The following is a 15,692-nucleotide window of genomic DNA, read 5'->3' on the forward strand; positions in this document are numbered from 1 at the left end:
TATTGTGATAATCTTCAAACAGTAAATCAGTAGACGTCTCATAGTAAGTTCCTACTTGTAACTACAGTTATAAGAAATGAAGAAAAGAACTAGTTTAGAATGCAGAGCCTAGTGATACAGTGTAGTAAGTAACGTATGGAACTTTATCATCAGTTTAAGATTATGTGGTTCTGGAGGTTGATGGCAAGCTGTCTCTTTTGGGTTCATGGCAGGCTCTTTAAGACAATGTACCCTTTACATGCAGTGGAATAAAGATGATCTTTTACTAATGCTTCCTTGAGGGTTATGTGATGCATAATGGAGAAGTTCAGTCCAAGGCAGCACCATAGAAAGGATAATAAAAATGATGATAGTTAACATTTATTGACCACTTACTAAGTGCCAGGCACTTTGCCAAACACTTGTAAGCATTATTTCATGAAATCCTTCCAACAGCTGTATAAATAAGAGCTATTATAATCCAAGTTTTATAGGTGAAGGAAGTGAAGTTTAAAGTGAAGTTTAAAGGTATTGGGTAAATTGACCAAGGTTGTATAGAATAATAGATCAGATAGTGCCAAAAAAGACTCAAGACTGGTGGATATGGAGTATGTCCGTTAAACCTCCTTTCCCACTGGGGCAATGTGTAGTTTGGTGACAATGTCTCTTTCCTTCAATCGATGCATTATTTTTTATTTTTATGGTTATCTTGAGTGTTCCCTAGTGTTCACTTTAATTTTACATGTATAATAACCTTGAAGGATATCATATATAGAAAACTAGTAGAATTTGTCTCAGATCCAAGTCTTCTAAAGAAATCCTGATGATGAGCCCATTCACACAGCTCTTCCATCTTATGGAGCTGGGAAACGGAGCCCAGGGGAGAAATGTGGCAGAGAATGCTGACATTTGTTGTGCATACTCTTATAAGTCCTGTTCATGTTGGAAATATGAAATGATATGATCATTTGGATTATTGAGAATGTTGATTTGAAATGATACTTTATTGTGTAAATGTAGAACATGCAATAAATTGACTCTTGTCCATTTTTCTCTTCAATTACAAGGGTGGTGAATCAATGTTTTGGAAGGCCATGCACCCTAGAACAGTATTCTCAAATTTTAAGGTGGCTGAGAACCACCTGGAGCGCCCGTAAAAATAGGTTGCCTGGCTGCAACCCAGAGCTTCTGATTCAGTAGATCTAGGTTGAGGCCTATTAATTTGCATTTCTAATGAATTCTAATTGTGTTCTAGTGAATTGATATTCCATTACTTACCCTCATCTCTGGAGTATACACATATCAATGATATGGATTTTGTAAGCTGACTCCTAGATGATCCAGGTTCATATGAATAAAGCTCCTGAGAATAGCAGGCTATTTTGCTGATGCTGCTGGTCTTAGGATCACACTTTAAACAACACTGCACTAGAGTAGACTTTTTTTTTTTAAATGACGCTCGAAGTACCTTTTCAGACCAACTAAATCATAATCTCTGTAGGTGAAGTCCAGGCATCAGTATTCTTAAACTTCCTCTCCCATCGTCCACTGATAAATCAAATGTGCAGCCTGAATTGAGATGACAGAGTAAATTTGCCATAGAGAATTGAGGATTGTATCTACCCTAAGGCTTGATTCTGAAATAAGGATGAGAACTGCTTAAGGAATACCAAATTAATGAGGCTTTGATAGCAAATAATTACGAATTTTTTATACCTCTTAATCACTCAGGTAAGCAACGCTGATATAACAAGCTCACTTTCCTTAATGACATATTACAGTGGACTTTTGAATACACATCACAGTTCTGGTTTCTTGAATAGGAGGAGACATGTTCCAGGAAGTTTAGATGAGAAAACTGGGCTTTGCTGACCCTAACTGGAATGAATAAACATGTGTGCGCACACACATATGTGACTGAGATTCAGAGATAAAGAGGAATATAAGCACTTCTTATTGTAGCTAATGTCTCTTTTCTATCTCAGGACGGTTTTTGTTATGGATATTGTCAACCTTTGGTAAGAGTTCTGATGGTTTGATTTCTGCTTAAAAGTATATTTGTTTCTCTGACAATTTTTAGTTTCTCTAACATTTCTTGGTGCATATATGTATCCATTCCTTAACTCAAACTTTCAATATCTAAGTGTTTTTCTATAAGCATTGCTCCCAAGCTTTTATAAACAAAATAAACCCTAAAGAACTATTAAGGGCTCAGGAAATTTTTTAAAAAGGTATTAAAAAGGGACAAGTTAGGTGGAATGGTTTCCTTTCTTAAAAACCTATATGTTTGAATTAATCATTTCTATTTTTCCTTCTAAACTAACATTTACTGAACAAATATTGTGTCAGGCCCAAGCACTCTGTTCTGGGTACTAAGAAAGGAGAAGGTAGAAAAGTCTTGTTCTCATTGAACATTTCTTCTCATTCTGCTGAGGAAAGAAAAAAATAGTTAAATTTCTGTAATAAAAATTAAACAAGTTGATGCGAGAGAATGTAATTGAGGCCTTACCTTAGACTGAGTTGTCCAGAAAGACTCACTTAGGAAGTGAATGTTATGTTGAGATATGAATGACAAGAAGGAGCCAGTCATGTCCAGATAAAACACCAGGAAAAAAAAAGCATTACAGGCAGAGAGCAATTAGGGTAAAGGACCTAAGGTGTGTCTGAGTCTGGCATGGTCCAGGAGCAGAGAAAAGACAGGAGGCTAGAGCATGGTGCAGGAAGGGGAAGGAATAGAACGTATTTTGAATACATGAAGCTTCAGATGCCCATTAGACACCCAAGAGGAGGTGTCCAAGAGGCAAGTGCTTCTCAAACTTTAACAAGCATATGAGTCCTGCCAGGATCTTGTTAAAAATGCAGATTGTAATGCAGTTGACCTGGGGTGAAGCCCAAGTGTCTACATTTCTCAAAAAGTCCCAAAGTGATGAAAATCCTGCTGGCGTTAGAACACATTTTGACCAGTTGGGATACAGGTGATTTTTATTTGAGTCTGTAGTTAAACACAAAGGTAAGAAGAAGGAAATGAAGAAAAAAAAAATTAAAGCGGTGGTAGGACACATGATACAAGCAGTGCCCCGGAAATCAGTGCTTCAGATTGGTGGGAATAAATAGAGTGGTGAAGGCAGCCTGAGGACTGAGAAGTGGTCTTGAGTTTAGCACCTAACAGCCCTGGAAACCTTTCACAGAGTAACTTAACTTGTTATACCACTCTAGGTAGGTTTCAAACTTCATCATTTTTCTCAAGCCCTCACTCCACCCCCAACTCTAATGCCTGAAGATTTCACTTCCCAATATTCTGGAAAAATAAAATAAAAAAGAGACCAATTAGCAGGATCAACTACTTTCTCCTTAAAATCCATACCAGTCAAATTTAAAATTTCCTGTTTCATTCTTTTCTTCCTGTTTCAAGGAAATTGGATACAGTTCCTTCCTTAGAGTTGTTAACTCATCTGTCTTCAGTTTCTCTACTGTCTCACCATAAAATGTGTTCCCATCAGGTTTTCTTCTCCCTTCATTTCACTCATCCGTTCAAGGTCACCAATGACCTTAGTTGGTCTGTCCCCATGTAAGTCAGAGTTTAAGGGATGGGCGATGATATTCTGCCCAATGAAACAGCATAAGTTTGGGATGAGGGTGAGGAAACAGTCTTCATTGATTAAAAAAAGACATGCAGGAGAAAAAACTCGCTGCAGCTACTGAGCTCTGTGTGGAGTGTGAGGCCTGGAAGTGGTACTACAATCTTACAATTCTGAGGAGCAGGAACCCGAAGGTGGCCCAACACCTTGGGATGGGAAAAGCAGGAAAATGGGGCAGGAAAAGCAGGAAAATGGGGAGGAACTTTTTGCTTGCAGTATAATAGAACCACAGAGTTAAATGATGGTAGAAAGTCATATTTTTGAAGTATTTCAGCTAATTTGTGTTGTTGCTTAAGCCTATTGTTACGGTTTTGTATTATGTGAAATTTATAGCAGCCTAGCTCCCGTAGCAGAATGTACCCTTCCACTAGAGCTTTTTAAAGGCAGAACAGTTTCTCACTCCCTCCCCTACTCAGTCCCTTCTTCTCTATCTCTATATCTTCAAAACTAGTCTTTTAACATTTCTGTCTGCCTCACACGAACACAAAATCTATATCTTCTAGTCCACAAAGCACTTTGCAAATGACTATTGGTTTTTTCAGTAATCCTTCACTTACCTGTTACTTCAATTCAGATTTCTGGTAAGTTCCCAGGCCTTAGTTTTATTTTTTTCTTTACAATTGTGATAGGGGTGATATTTTCGCATTTATTTAATGCTAAATAACCTGCGAGTCTTATATCTGGAGTTCATCATTTTGGAGATACAGGATGCACATATATAGAAATAAAAAGCCATGTAAATGCAGCTAAAACTATTTATTAAATGTTACAGTAATCAGAATAAATAACTTAAAAGGGTGTTCTGAATTTTCTCAGAAAGTCATAGCCAGTTTCCATTTGCTTAGTGAATTTCATGAATCAGAAATTAGAAAATTTCTAGTTTTCAGTGATGTCGCCTTAAAGACCTTGTCTATAATAGGTCAATACATACATGTGATAAAGTCTATATTCTAGAAACGATATTTTCCTTGACTTAAGGGCAGATGTCATAAAAGATTGTTTTGACATGTATTTCAATAAAGGCCATAATTGCTTTGCTGTTTCTAAGACTTTCCCCAAGGCTAACCTTGGTTTTATGTGTGGGTAGGTCCTGCAAAATGATTCCAAGGTTTCCTGGTTAGTTGAAATATAACTTTGGAGGATTCTGCCTATAGACTTATGGCAGCTTTATGTGATTATATATATATTTTTTTCTCTCAAAACCCGAAAATAAACTTTCTTTAAGCTAGCAGAGGGGTTTTGGTGGTTTGGGTGGAGAAAGGATAACAAATACTTAAAACACAAACTTTCTCATGGTGAGTGTGATTAGGAAGCATCAAAGTATTCTCGGAAATGAATCAGTTGGTAGACTGATGTGTGCGCTCTGTAAGTGTGTGCTAGGCTGAACCCGGGGTTTCTACTGCTTGCTCTCTCTCTCTGGTTATTTCAAAACTGCAAAGCTTTGCCCCTAGCTGTTCTATAGGTAGTTTACACCAAGAGATGCTTTTCTAAATATATCAAACCTGAAATTTTCACAGATCTGTAAGAGATAAGAAAACTCGGTCTCCTAAGAAGGTGAGGAGGTGTACATCCTGCTGTGCACAATCAGAGCAAGTGTCCCATTACTGCCCCAGTGTGCAGGGCCATGTCTTTGTGAAGGGAGATGCATGGCATAGGTGTAACAGGCAGACCCACAGAGGGCTGCAGTTTTGTTTGTGTTCCTGCACTACCCCTACCCCCAAACACTAACCCAAATGCCCAGTTGCTCCGTACTCTGGAGGACGAGCTCCTGCTTTTCCAGCCGTCATAATCTAAATATGTTGGACTCTTTCAATGCAATATAGTTTGGTTTTGTCAATTACCAAGAATGTTTCTTTTGTGATTCTTTTCTTATATCTTTAAAGTTACTTTAGTGCTAATCAGTATTTCTCTTATTTTATTGAATTATCATTTTAATGTTTTTGGTGAATATTTAATAGAAATATGAATGCTCGCATTCATATTTCAAGTTATAGTCAAATTTATTAAAAGATAAAGATCACCCAGTATTACTGGAGAAGTCTACATACATAATAGAACTGATATTTCAGACCTGCATGCAATAACACTGTCCCCATATGATTTGCATAGGTTAAAAAAACCATCTTTTTTAACATAGTCCTCCTGTTCCTCTTTTCTACTTGGTATATTAATTTGTGCTATTTCTGGCAGTGCTTTCAGTCACTTCAGCTTTAAAAATAACCATAAAAATCAGCAAAAGAAAAGAGATGTGATTTAATCAAAGTACCCTGAATCAATGGAAAATAGTTTATTTCACGAATTAAAAACTCAATTAATAGTTTTAGAATCACAATGACATTTCCTTAGGCAATTTGGAAGTGATCTAAAAATTATAAACATTGGTTATGGTGCATATATCAGTCTATTCTCATCACTGAAATTTAGACATCTGGATGAAAGTTGTGTCTTCAATTTCTCAATAGTTGAGTAACACCATTGCTGGTTTTTACTATAACTGATGAAAGGAAAAGTATAGTAAACGGGAAGCATGTTAACAAACATGGGAGGTCGTAATATGTTTCCAGGATATGGCATCTTGCCATTGACCACAGCCTTTTGGAACAAGATAAAGTCATTGAAATAGTTAACAGATGTTCGCCATACTTGAAATGTAAAAGTTCTACTGCTAAAAATTACGTAGGGTCAGATGGAGATTTGGCACTTGGTTCATAATTTAATTCACTTGGCAAATGGGAAGCTGAGATCCAGAGGCATAACGCATAATATCGAGGCCACACACTTTGCATACTATGCAGGAGCTCATAAACTACTGACAGTATGTACACTGTGCTAAGCCAGCTTGATTAAGTATTAACACAGTATTTGATACTTAGGGAAATCTGAAGTCAATTTTCATGTCTACTAAATTAAATGATTTCTATGAGAGCAGAAGAGTAGACTTTTCTCCATGTTTAAAAGCATGTTTACAAATTTTATTATTTAGCTTCAGCTTGCAGTTTACCTGATGACTGGTATTACTTTCTGTTGACTTCAAAATGTATCCAGTTATATTAAATGTATCTTTTTCCCCACTCTTATCTGTTTCACATTTCAAACAAGATGACAGTATGATTTTTCAGATGACTATCTGTAGCTGAAATGGATCCTCTCAGCCTTAAGTCACAAATTCATTGAAGTCAAGCATTGAAGGAAACTTGTGTTACTTTAGAGTTTGTGGTTTTATTCACAGCTTTGCAAATAAAGTTGCCAGCTTCCATCACTTTATAAAGATTCACACCCTGGTAAGAGAAAGGAGGAAAAAAGAGATTAGAGAGAAAGAGGACAAAACACATCCCTTTTAATTTTACTAGTACTTACTTAACTTTTTAAAATTACTAAACAAAATTCTGCTATTATTGATTTGGGGGCAACTTTTATTTTCATGATCCATGTAGGCAACATTTTAGATTTTTCTGCTTTATTAGAGCCTATTTTAAACTCGAGCCTTATATAAAACCACAGGCTAGCCACACCTGAATAAATCAGTGTAATTATTCAGATGGATACCTAAACTCTAGGAAGGAAAACAAAAAACCTAGAAACAATCTACAAAATGTCAGTGAAGGGCAATTACAAATATAATGGTTTGGAGGATTTTTTGGATAAGGACTTAGGAAAAAAAGTACCTCTATTACACAAACTAACTTGATAAAGCTTTAGGAGACATAGAAAAGTTGAATGTATAATTTTTTAAACCATATTCAGAAACACCATTATTGGTACGATCATGAAGGAGGTAGCCGTAGGTCAAATAAAATAGTGTTTTGTAAACATCTAGAATTTGTTTGCCTGAGACGTTGTATTATCTGAAAGCATAAATAGGATCAATAAACACTTAGGTAAATCCATGAATGATAGGCAGTTGGGTATGAAGGCAAAGTTGAACCTATGCTCCTCATCTCTAGGGCTTGTTGTAGCACGAGGTCACTATCAAGGTCTCCACCCAGCACCTTTACTGTTACTGGGGGAGGCAGAACATTAGGTGGATCACACACAAATCTGCACTCACATAGCATTTCATAACTCACATGTCCTTCCTCGACATGGACTAGAAACAAGATGGACTTAAAACTGAACAGATTCAGTTCCTTGCTATTAAGGAGTCATTTTTAATATTTATGTAAGTCAGTCATTTTCTTAAAATAAGTAAAGATACTCATTGGGACTTTTAATAAAAATGATTGTAAAGAGATCGTCATTCTAATATACCCAATTACTTCTCTCTTAGAAACTTTTAGGACACTGTTTTCTTTGTAGTTTACTTCTTTATTTAAGAATTATCAAGACAAGTATTTTGTAAAATGACACAAATAATTTTCATTATTTCTTTTTATTATAAAGTTGCTTTTAGGGTACTAACACTTGCTTTGGTTTGAGTAATTTGGTTTTGTCATGGTAATGGTTTTAGGTGGACTATCTGGTATGTTTTAGCTTAATATCATTAAGTGATATTTAAGTTTTTTTATTTGTGTATTATATCTAGCAAGAGATCACAGGAAGATTTTAGTCACCAATATACTTCACTCTCCAAGAATTCCATCTGTAACAATTATGCAGTGGAATATATTAAAGAACTTTGTTTTGGTCTTTCTCCACCATTGTATTTAATTAACAGATATCATTGTGAAATAATGCTGCATTTATTCTTAAATCATTTGTCGGGTGCTTAAATATGTCTCATATACTGTAATGTGTTCTGGGGGTTTGAAGAACCTCATGTAGAATATGGTCTCTGTTTTTAGGGTGCTTTTATGGTCAAGTAGGAAATATGGCCCCTTAAACAGAAAATCCTGTACAATTATACTTCAAGTCACTGATACAGATGATTATGATGTGGGGCAGTCAACTCACTGAGTAAAAGCAAATGGAGAGGAGTTGGGTAAGGAAGGGTACCAGGCCAGGTACACTCTGACCCAAGTCTGATAGGGAGAAGAATTCAAGTTTTTGAGAGAAAGGAAAATGAATGGGGTACTGTAGGCAGAGAAAGAGCAATACAAGACACCTGAAAATGGAGAATGATGGGCAGAGATAACCAAAAACATATAAGCAGGCCTTATTAGGTGATAGAACATAGCCTTGCTTTTCAGGAAATGAGAATCCATTAATGAGTGCTCAAGCAGAAGCAAGACATATTCATATTTGTATTTTAGATGAAATCCTCTGATGGTATCACGGAGGATATGAATTTAAAAGCCAGTCTGAAGCCAGCAGAACAGTGTGGAAGATGAGTACCCAGGAAAGAGACGAGGACTTGTTTTGATGTAATTACAGCAAGTATAGTAAGAAAGCGAAAAAAAAATGAAATATTTTAGAAGTCAAATTAGTGACTCTTGGTTATTGATTGGACATGGGAGACATAGTGACACCAGATTCTACAGAGAATCAGCTGGTTAACATGGCAATTGGTTGAATTGTAGCTATTAATGTAACGATCTTCCTTGAATTGTAAAATTCTTAGGAATGGAGACATGGCATATTTGCATTTGGACCCCTGATTTATAGAACATAACTTGACACATATTAAGCATCAGCTGAGTTTAATTCAGTCATTTAAATCTCCAAGGAAAGATCTATAGATCTTTCCCATGACTACGTATTTCTAATAGAAATGATTAAGCTATTTTGTAAGCGAAATGATATTTTCAACTAGAGAAGATAGCCAAAAGCTTTTGGTATTTATAAGCAATAGCTTTCAGTGTTTAGCACACATGATATCAATGAATGTCATCAAGCATCTGTACGTAACAGGCAGGGAGTATGAATAAGCTCTAATAATTACTCTCTGGTTGCAGGAGGTGCTAGACAGAGAAATAAGATCATTATAAGATCACCTTTGGTTTATAGGAAGAGTCGCAAGGGTAGCATGGAAACACTAAGGAGAGGAACCCAGTAATGTAGGCCTGGGGGATAGGCAGGGAGATGCTAAGAGAAGAGTTTTTGAGGATGGTGGTGCCTTACTCTCCCAGTCAAATCAGGTATGAGGTGTAATGCCATTCAAAGTGGGGGTGAAAGCATGAGTGATGAGTGAGGGGTAGAGGTGAGAAACAGAACAGTGCAGAAATGAAGGCTGCAGGCAAGTTTGGGGTTGCAGGAGCATCAATGTAAGTAGAGTGAGAAAAGAGGAGAAATGGAGGGGGATGAGGGAATTCCATTTTGTAATTCAGATGATATTTTTACATCTCAGGAAACATTTTCATCTTCTAATCTGTGAACCATTTTCTTCTTATAATATTTTTCCCTAAAAAACAACAGAAAATCCTGCCTTATAGACTAATAAGCCATATTAACAAGGATGTGGCAAAACAAGGTGCTGATTTTGGTGGATGTTATTACAGAGCAAGTGACTTTTCAGGTACCACTTGTAAAGAGACTATTCTTGTTGTCCAGTGTCTTGCATGCTAAGTATTACTAAGCTCTGCTTTTCCACTGACCATTTTTAAAGTGCCCTGGGCTCTTTTCCAGAAGCCTTAGTTGTCTCTGTGAGAAAATCAAGATCTTCATTTCCTCCAAGAAAAACATCCATTAAAAAAAACCCGAACTGTGAAAACAATAATCATAATGGGAAAGACACAGGCTCCAATTCACAAAGCGTGTAAAATTAGATCAGATAAGACATTAAAAAAAAAAAAAGTACTTGGAGGATATGAAGCACTATAAAAATGTGAAATGGCAGCATTATTGATGATTGAACTATAGCAATAAGTTACTTTATAAAGCTACCCAAAGAATTTTTATTGTATTTTCCCACTGTGCATTTTAGTAAATAACAAACGTGTAGTAAAACTTTGACCTGAAAATTGCTTCTCAAATCTGAAATGCATAAATATTCAAATATGTAAAACTAACTTACTGTATTGAGCCCCAGGCCATTAAGCATATATATCAAATCCTCAGTGGCTACATTTCCAGAAGCACCTTTTGCATAAGGGCAGCCACCCAATCCTGATACTGCAGAGTCCACCACATTAATCCCCATCTGAAAAAACAAACCAAAATACCCAGGCCTTGTACATTTATGGCATGTAAATTGTTGCATTTCTACTTAACCTGTTGAAAAGAGCAAATAAGCAAATCTGAACCTGTTATCCAAACATTCACTTACTTACCTGTTGCTAGAACAGTCCCTGGGGAGCTGATTTCTTTTCTGACTAATCTCTTTTTTTAGGCTAACAAACTCTGCTAAGGATCTCAGGAACCAGAATAATCTTATATCAACATTAAGATGGTGTTTTCATTGATAACAGAATGACTAAAGAGGGTGAAGCTTGAAGAAAGATTAATACACACCTAGATTGTATTCTCCATCCAAATTTCAAGCTTTATCCTAAAAGCATTATATAAACAATATGAAATATTTCTAACATGCCAACTCGGAATCAAGGTGCTTTGGAAGACTAGTGGTGGTAGCAGTAGGATAACTGTGTCTGAGACAGGATTTTTGTGAGCTCAATTCACCTATTTATTAAGCCATTATTTTACACACAAAACCCTGCTGCTTTGGGAGAAGTAAATAAGAGGCAAGATACCCACCACTAACAATAGCACCAGGTCACAAAATGTCCTTACTAAGTGCTGGTTATTGCTCTTAACACCTTATGAGTATTAACTCATAATCCTCACAATAATCCATGAGGTAGAGGATCTTCTATAATCCCCAAACAAGGGATGAAGAAACTCAAGGACAGAAGGATTGCATATTTTGCCAAAGGTCACCTCTGTCACACTCTATTGTGATTTGTGGCTTCTGAAAATATTCAAGTGGGTACGTGTTATATGTTTGGGTCATCAGAGGTGGAGAGGATCTGTGTTTGCTAGAGATATTGTGGAAGTCATGTGCACAACAGGGTCTGAAATGGGCCCTGGAGATTAGATATGAAAAAAAGGAGAAAGAGGCAGGCATATCATTCCTCTGTAAAAGGTGATAATTGGGTAATCAGAAGCTACCAGGAGGCTTGATTCTTCACTCTTGGGGATTGAAGAAAAAGTAACATGACCTCATATAAAATGAGAAGTTCCTGAAAGTAGATCTCTCAGCCAACCTGCTGGATCAGCAGTTCTCAATCACAGAATCAGAATCCCCATCCCCAGAATGCTACATCCCCAGAGTTTGTGATTCAGGAGGTCGTGGCTGGGACCCAAGAATTTTGAACTTTTAACAAGATCTCAAATGCTGTTCTCACTGCTGCTCTGGGGATCACTCTTTTATTTTCTTTTTAAATTAACTTTATTTTAGAACAGTTTTAGATTTCCAGAAAATTTGTTAAGATAGTATAGAGCATTCCTATATACTTTGCACCCAGTTTCCCTGTTGTTAATATCTTACATTGTTATGGTATAGTTGTCACAACTAATGAGCAAATATTGTTATTATTAACTAAATTCCATACATTATTAATATTTCCTTAGCTTTTACACTAATGTCCTTTTTCTGTTCCAAGTACTCATTTAGGATACCACATTATGTTTAATACTCTTGTCTTAGGCTTCTCTGGGCTGTGACAGCTTCTCAGACTTTGTTGACCTTGATAGTTTTGAGTAGTACTTGTCATATATTTTGTACAATGTCCTTCAATATACGTTTTACTAATTTTTTTCCCCTCATGGTTAGACCGGAGTTCTGGAGTTTTGTGAGGAAGACTGCAGAGGTGAAGTGCTATTCTTAATACATCATATCAAGGGTACTGATATTATGATTTATAAAAAATATATATTTGGTCATTCTGATGACCAAAGCATATTCTCATATTTGGTCTTCTAAGGTTCCTGGCTCAGAGATCTTAAAACATTTGGAATATCCTAAGTGATGAGAGCTATCCAGGAGTCTTTTGTTATGTTAATGAGGTATCATTTGTAGCTCACCTAAAAATGAGAGTGGGTTGTTGTCAGTGAAGCCACCATGTGATTAGAACATTGGAACTTTCAGTTCCATCCCTGACCTCTAGGTAGGAGAGAGAGGCTAGAGGCTGAATTAATTGCTAACAGCCAAAGATTTAGTCTATTTTTTTTTTTTTTAATGTAAAGAAGCCTCCATAAAAACCAAAAGGATAGGGTTTGGAGAGCTTCTGGGTTGGAGAACATGTGCAGGTGCTGGGAGAATAATGTGCTCAGAGAGACCATGAAAGCTCAACCCTTTTCCGACACCTTGCCCTATACATCTCTCCGATCCGGGTGTTCTATACCCTTTTATAATAAACTGAAAGTCTAGATAGTAAGTAAAATGTTTCTTTGAGTTCTGTATGCCGCTTTAGCAAATTAATTGAACCAAAGGAGCAGGTTGTGGAAACCTTTGATTTAGAAACAGTTGATCAAAAAGTACAAGGAATAACCTGGATTGTGAATATCATCTGACATTAAAGGAGAGGGTCATGAGAACCTCTAATCGGTATTTGCTGGGTTAGAAACACAGGTAATAACTTGCGCTTGTAATGGGCATCTGAAGGTTGGGAATGCAGTCTTGTAGGGCTGAACACTTAATCTGTGAGATCTGATGCTATCTCCAGGTAGCGTTGGAACTGAGAAATGATAAGACACCAGCTGGCATCTGAATTGCTTGTTGGTGTGGGAAAATCTCCCTCCTCCCCATGTTGGTATGTACTATCAAAATGGTTTATGACTAATGAAGGAGTGTTTGCCAGGTTTCTGCACGATGAAACCCCTTTGCCTCCCATTTTCTATACAGTACTCTTTGGAAAAAGGTTACCATCTGCATCTTACATTGAAGGAGTAAAAGAATAATTTATTTGGAATTCTCCCCTATAGGAGATTCGTCTATTCTTTCATATTTATTTATTTGAACAATTGTTTATATCAGTGGAGATTCATAGGTATTTATTTTTCACTTTGGGTTATAATCCAATCTTACTTTATATATTTTGTTGCTCAAGTTGAGATCTAGATTTTCCCTTGTGAGATTTGAGAGGATGTTCACCAAGGCTCACAGGGGCAGAACCATAGTCCAAAAGCCCTACATATCTTTGGGACCCGAAGCAAGTTTACAAAGATAACCTGTTTGCTTCTGAACCTCCATTTCTCCTGATTATACTCCTCAATATGAGAAGGTCTGAAAAGCTCTTCTTTCATTATCACCTCTCAAATAATGATCTGACAAGCTCAATCATATTTAGGTGTTTATACCTGACTAGCTAAAGTACTGGTCCATTTCGGACAACGTATCTACATTTGCTGTGAATCAAAATAGCAAATATAAGGAATTATGTTCTAGGAGTGAAATTTTTGGTATTGTCCAGTAGTTGGGAAAGACAAATGTTAGGATGCTGACATGACATCTAGTAGGCAGAGGAATTCTTTACTTACAGGCAGAGTCTATCAATTCTGTAGAATTTATCCTTCATGAAGACAGTTCTGGTGGTTTCGATACTGACTACCCATTATAATCTCTTTGGAACCTTTCAAAACTAACATTCAAGTTTCTCCCCAAACCAATGAAATCATAATCTGTCTGGCAATGGGGTGAGACATTGGTATTTCTTTAAAGTTCTTTTGTGTAACTAGGTATGAGAACCCCTTAGGCAGAGTTTCTCATCCAACTCATCCTTTATCAATCCCTGGGTCTGAGTCAGTTTTAATTTTAGAGAAGCTCTGCACCCTGCCTGGGGCGGCAAACGATCATAACTGGTCAACTTTTCAAGGAAACCAGTTGTTGCAAGCAGATACAAAATATATATATATGAGGTAGCAAAAGTCAGCAGTATGAGTATGATGAGTGAGACATGGCTTCAGCCCACCATGAGGGTTGAATCGCTCTTGGCATCTAGAATGCACATATCATGTTCCTTTTCCCAGTACTGAGGATTAAGACTCTGCAATCACTACAAAACTACAGAAAGGGCACTTGTTCCCTTGTCAAAAGAATAGTCTTAATTGGCCTTTTGGGAGACAGTGAAAAACACAAAAGTCCCTCTTCATAACTAAAGATCAATGTGACTTATCGGGTGTGTAATGTGAAAGTTTATTCATGATAAGAGTAACCAGAGTCACAAAAGAGAATAAATAACCAATGTCAAAATAGAACAAACATAACAAGTGAAGGTAGGAAAACCCTTTTATCCTACATTAAATCAAAGACTGTGAGAGAAAAACTAAAATACTATGGTATTTTGTACTTTCAGACTGACAAAGATTGTTAGCAATAAAATAAGTATAGAACAATAGAATGTGAAAAAGAAAACTACGACTTCAACAATATGGACAAATCTATAAGAAGTCAGGCACAAAAGAAGATATACATTATGATTCCATTTAGGTAACTTGTAAGATAACAATGCTGTTAGAAGTTAAGATAATAGTTAATTTTTGAAGTGTAAATAAAAATGAGCACAAGGAAAGCTTCCAGGGTGCTGACAACATTCCATTTCTTGACCTGGGTTGGTTATACAGATAGCATCAGTATGTGAAAATTCTCATAAGTCTGAGCTTATAATTTGGCCAATTTTTTTGTTATACGCATTAGACTTCGATAAATATAGTGACCCAAAAAGCAATGTTGTTGAAATTGAAAGTAAACAGAAACACTTAAATTGGTAGGAAATTAGCTGCAACTGTATTTCTGCTGAGCAATTAATTAGCAATTAGTCTTAATTGCCAAAATACATCATTGCAGCAAGTTTGTATCAAAAAAGTCCTTCCTAGGAATATTTTATGAATCCTAAGTAAATAGGTAAGAAATAACAAATATATATGAGTGAATACATGTGTGTTGCACATGAAGCACACTGCTCACACATGCATCCCTCTATAGATTCATCAGTCATCAGTCATTTTATAAGAATAAAAATTGGAAAACAATCCAAAGGTCTACAATGGGGAATAATTTAAATTAATTATGATATAGCTATAAAGTAGAATGATAAATGCTATGTAAATGCATAATTAAGGGGAAAAATAGGTTAGAGGATGTTATAGCAGAAGACAGAATCATGATCCTACATTCTAAAAAAAAGATTTGGATGCTGTATCAAAGTGTTAACAGTGGTGATCACTGGGTACTGTGACTACAGGTAATTTATTTTAGTTGTT

The 15,692-nt window shown here is 36.3% G+C and overlaps 1 protein-coding gene across 1 annotated transcript in view; it reads right to left on the bottom strand.

Annotated features, from left to right (window-relative positions):
- Window positions 1-6,570: 6,570 nt before the first annotated feature.
- Window positions 6,571-15,692, bottom strand: part of HMGCLL1 (3-hydroxymethyl-3-methylglutaryl-CoA lyase like 1) — a 154,629-nt gene continuing 145,507 nt past the window's right edge. Inside the window, exons 8-9 of the mRNA XM_016145693.2 lie at window positions 10,507-10,632; window positions 6,571-6,895 (exon numbers count right to left, since the gene is read on the bottom strand). Coding sequence (XP_016001179.1) covers window positions 6,794-6,895; window positions 10,507-10,632 — 228 coding nt within the window. The 3' untranslated portion in view covers window positions 6,571-6,793. The remainder of the gene's footprint in view (window positions 6,896-10,506; window positions 10,633-15,692) is intronic.

The sequence above is a fragment of the Rousettus aegyptiacus genome, unplaced genomic scaffold (assembly GCF_014176215.1).
Source record: "Rousettus aegyptiacus isolate mRouAeg1 unplaced genomic scaffold, mRouAeg1.p scaffold_m13_p_1, whole genome shotgun sequence".
Classification (NCBI taxonomy): domain Eukaryota; kingdom Metazoa; phylum Chordata; class Mammalia; order Chiroptera; family Pteropodidae; genus Rousettus; species Rousettus aegyptiacus.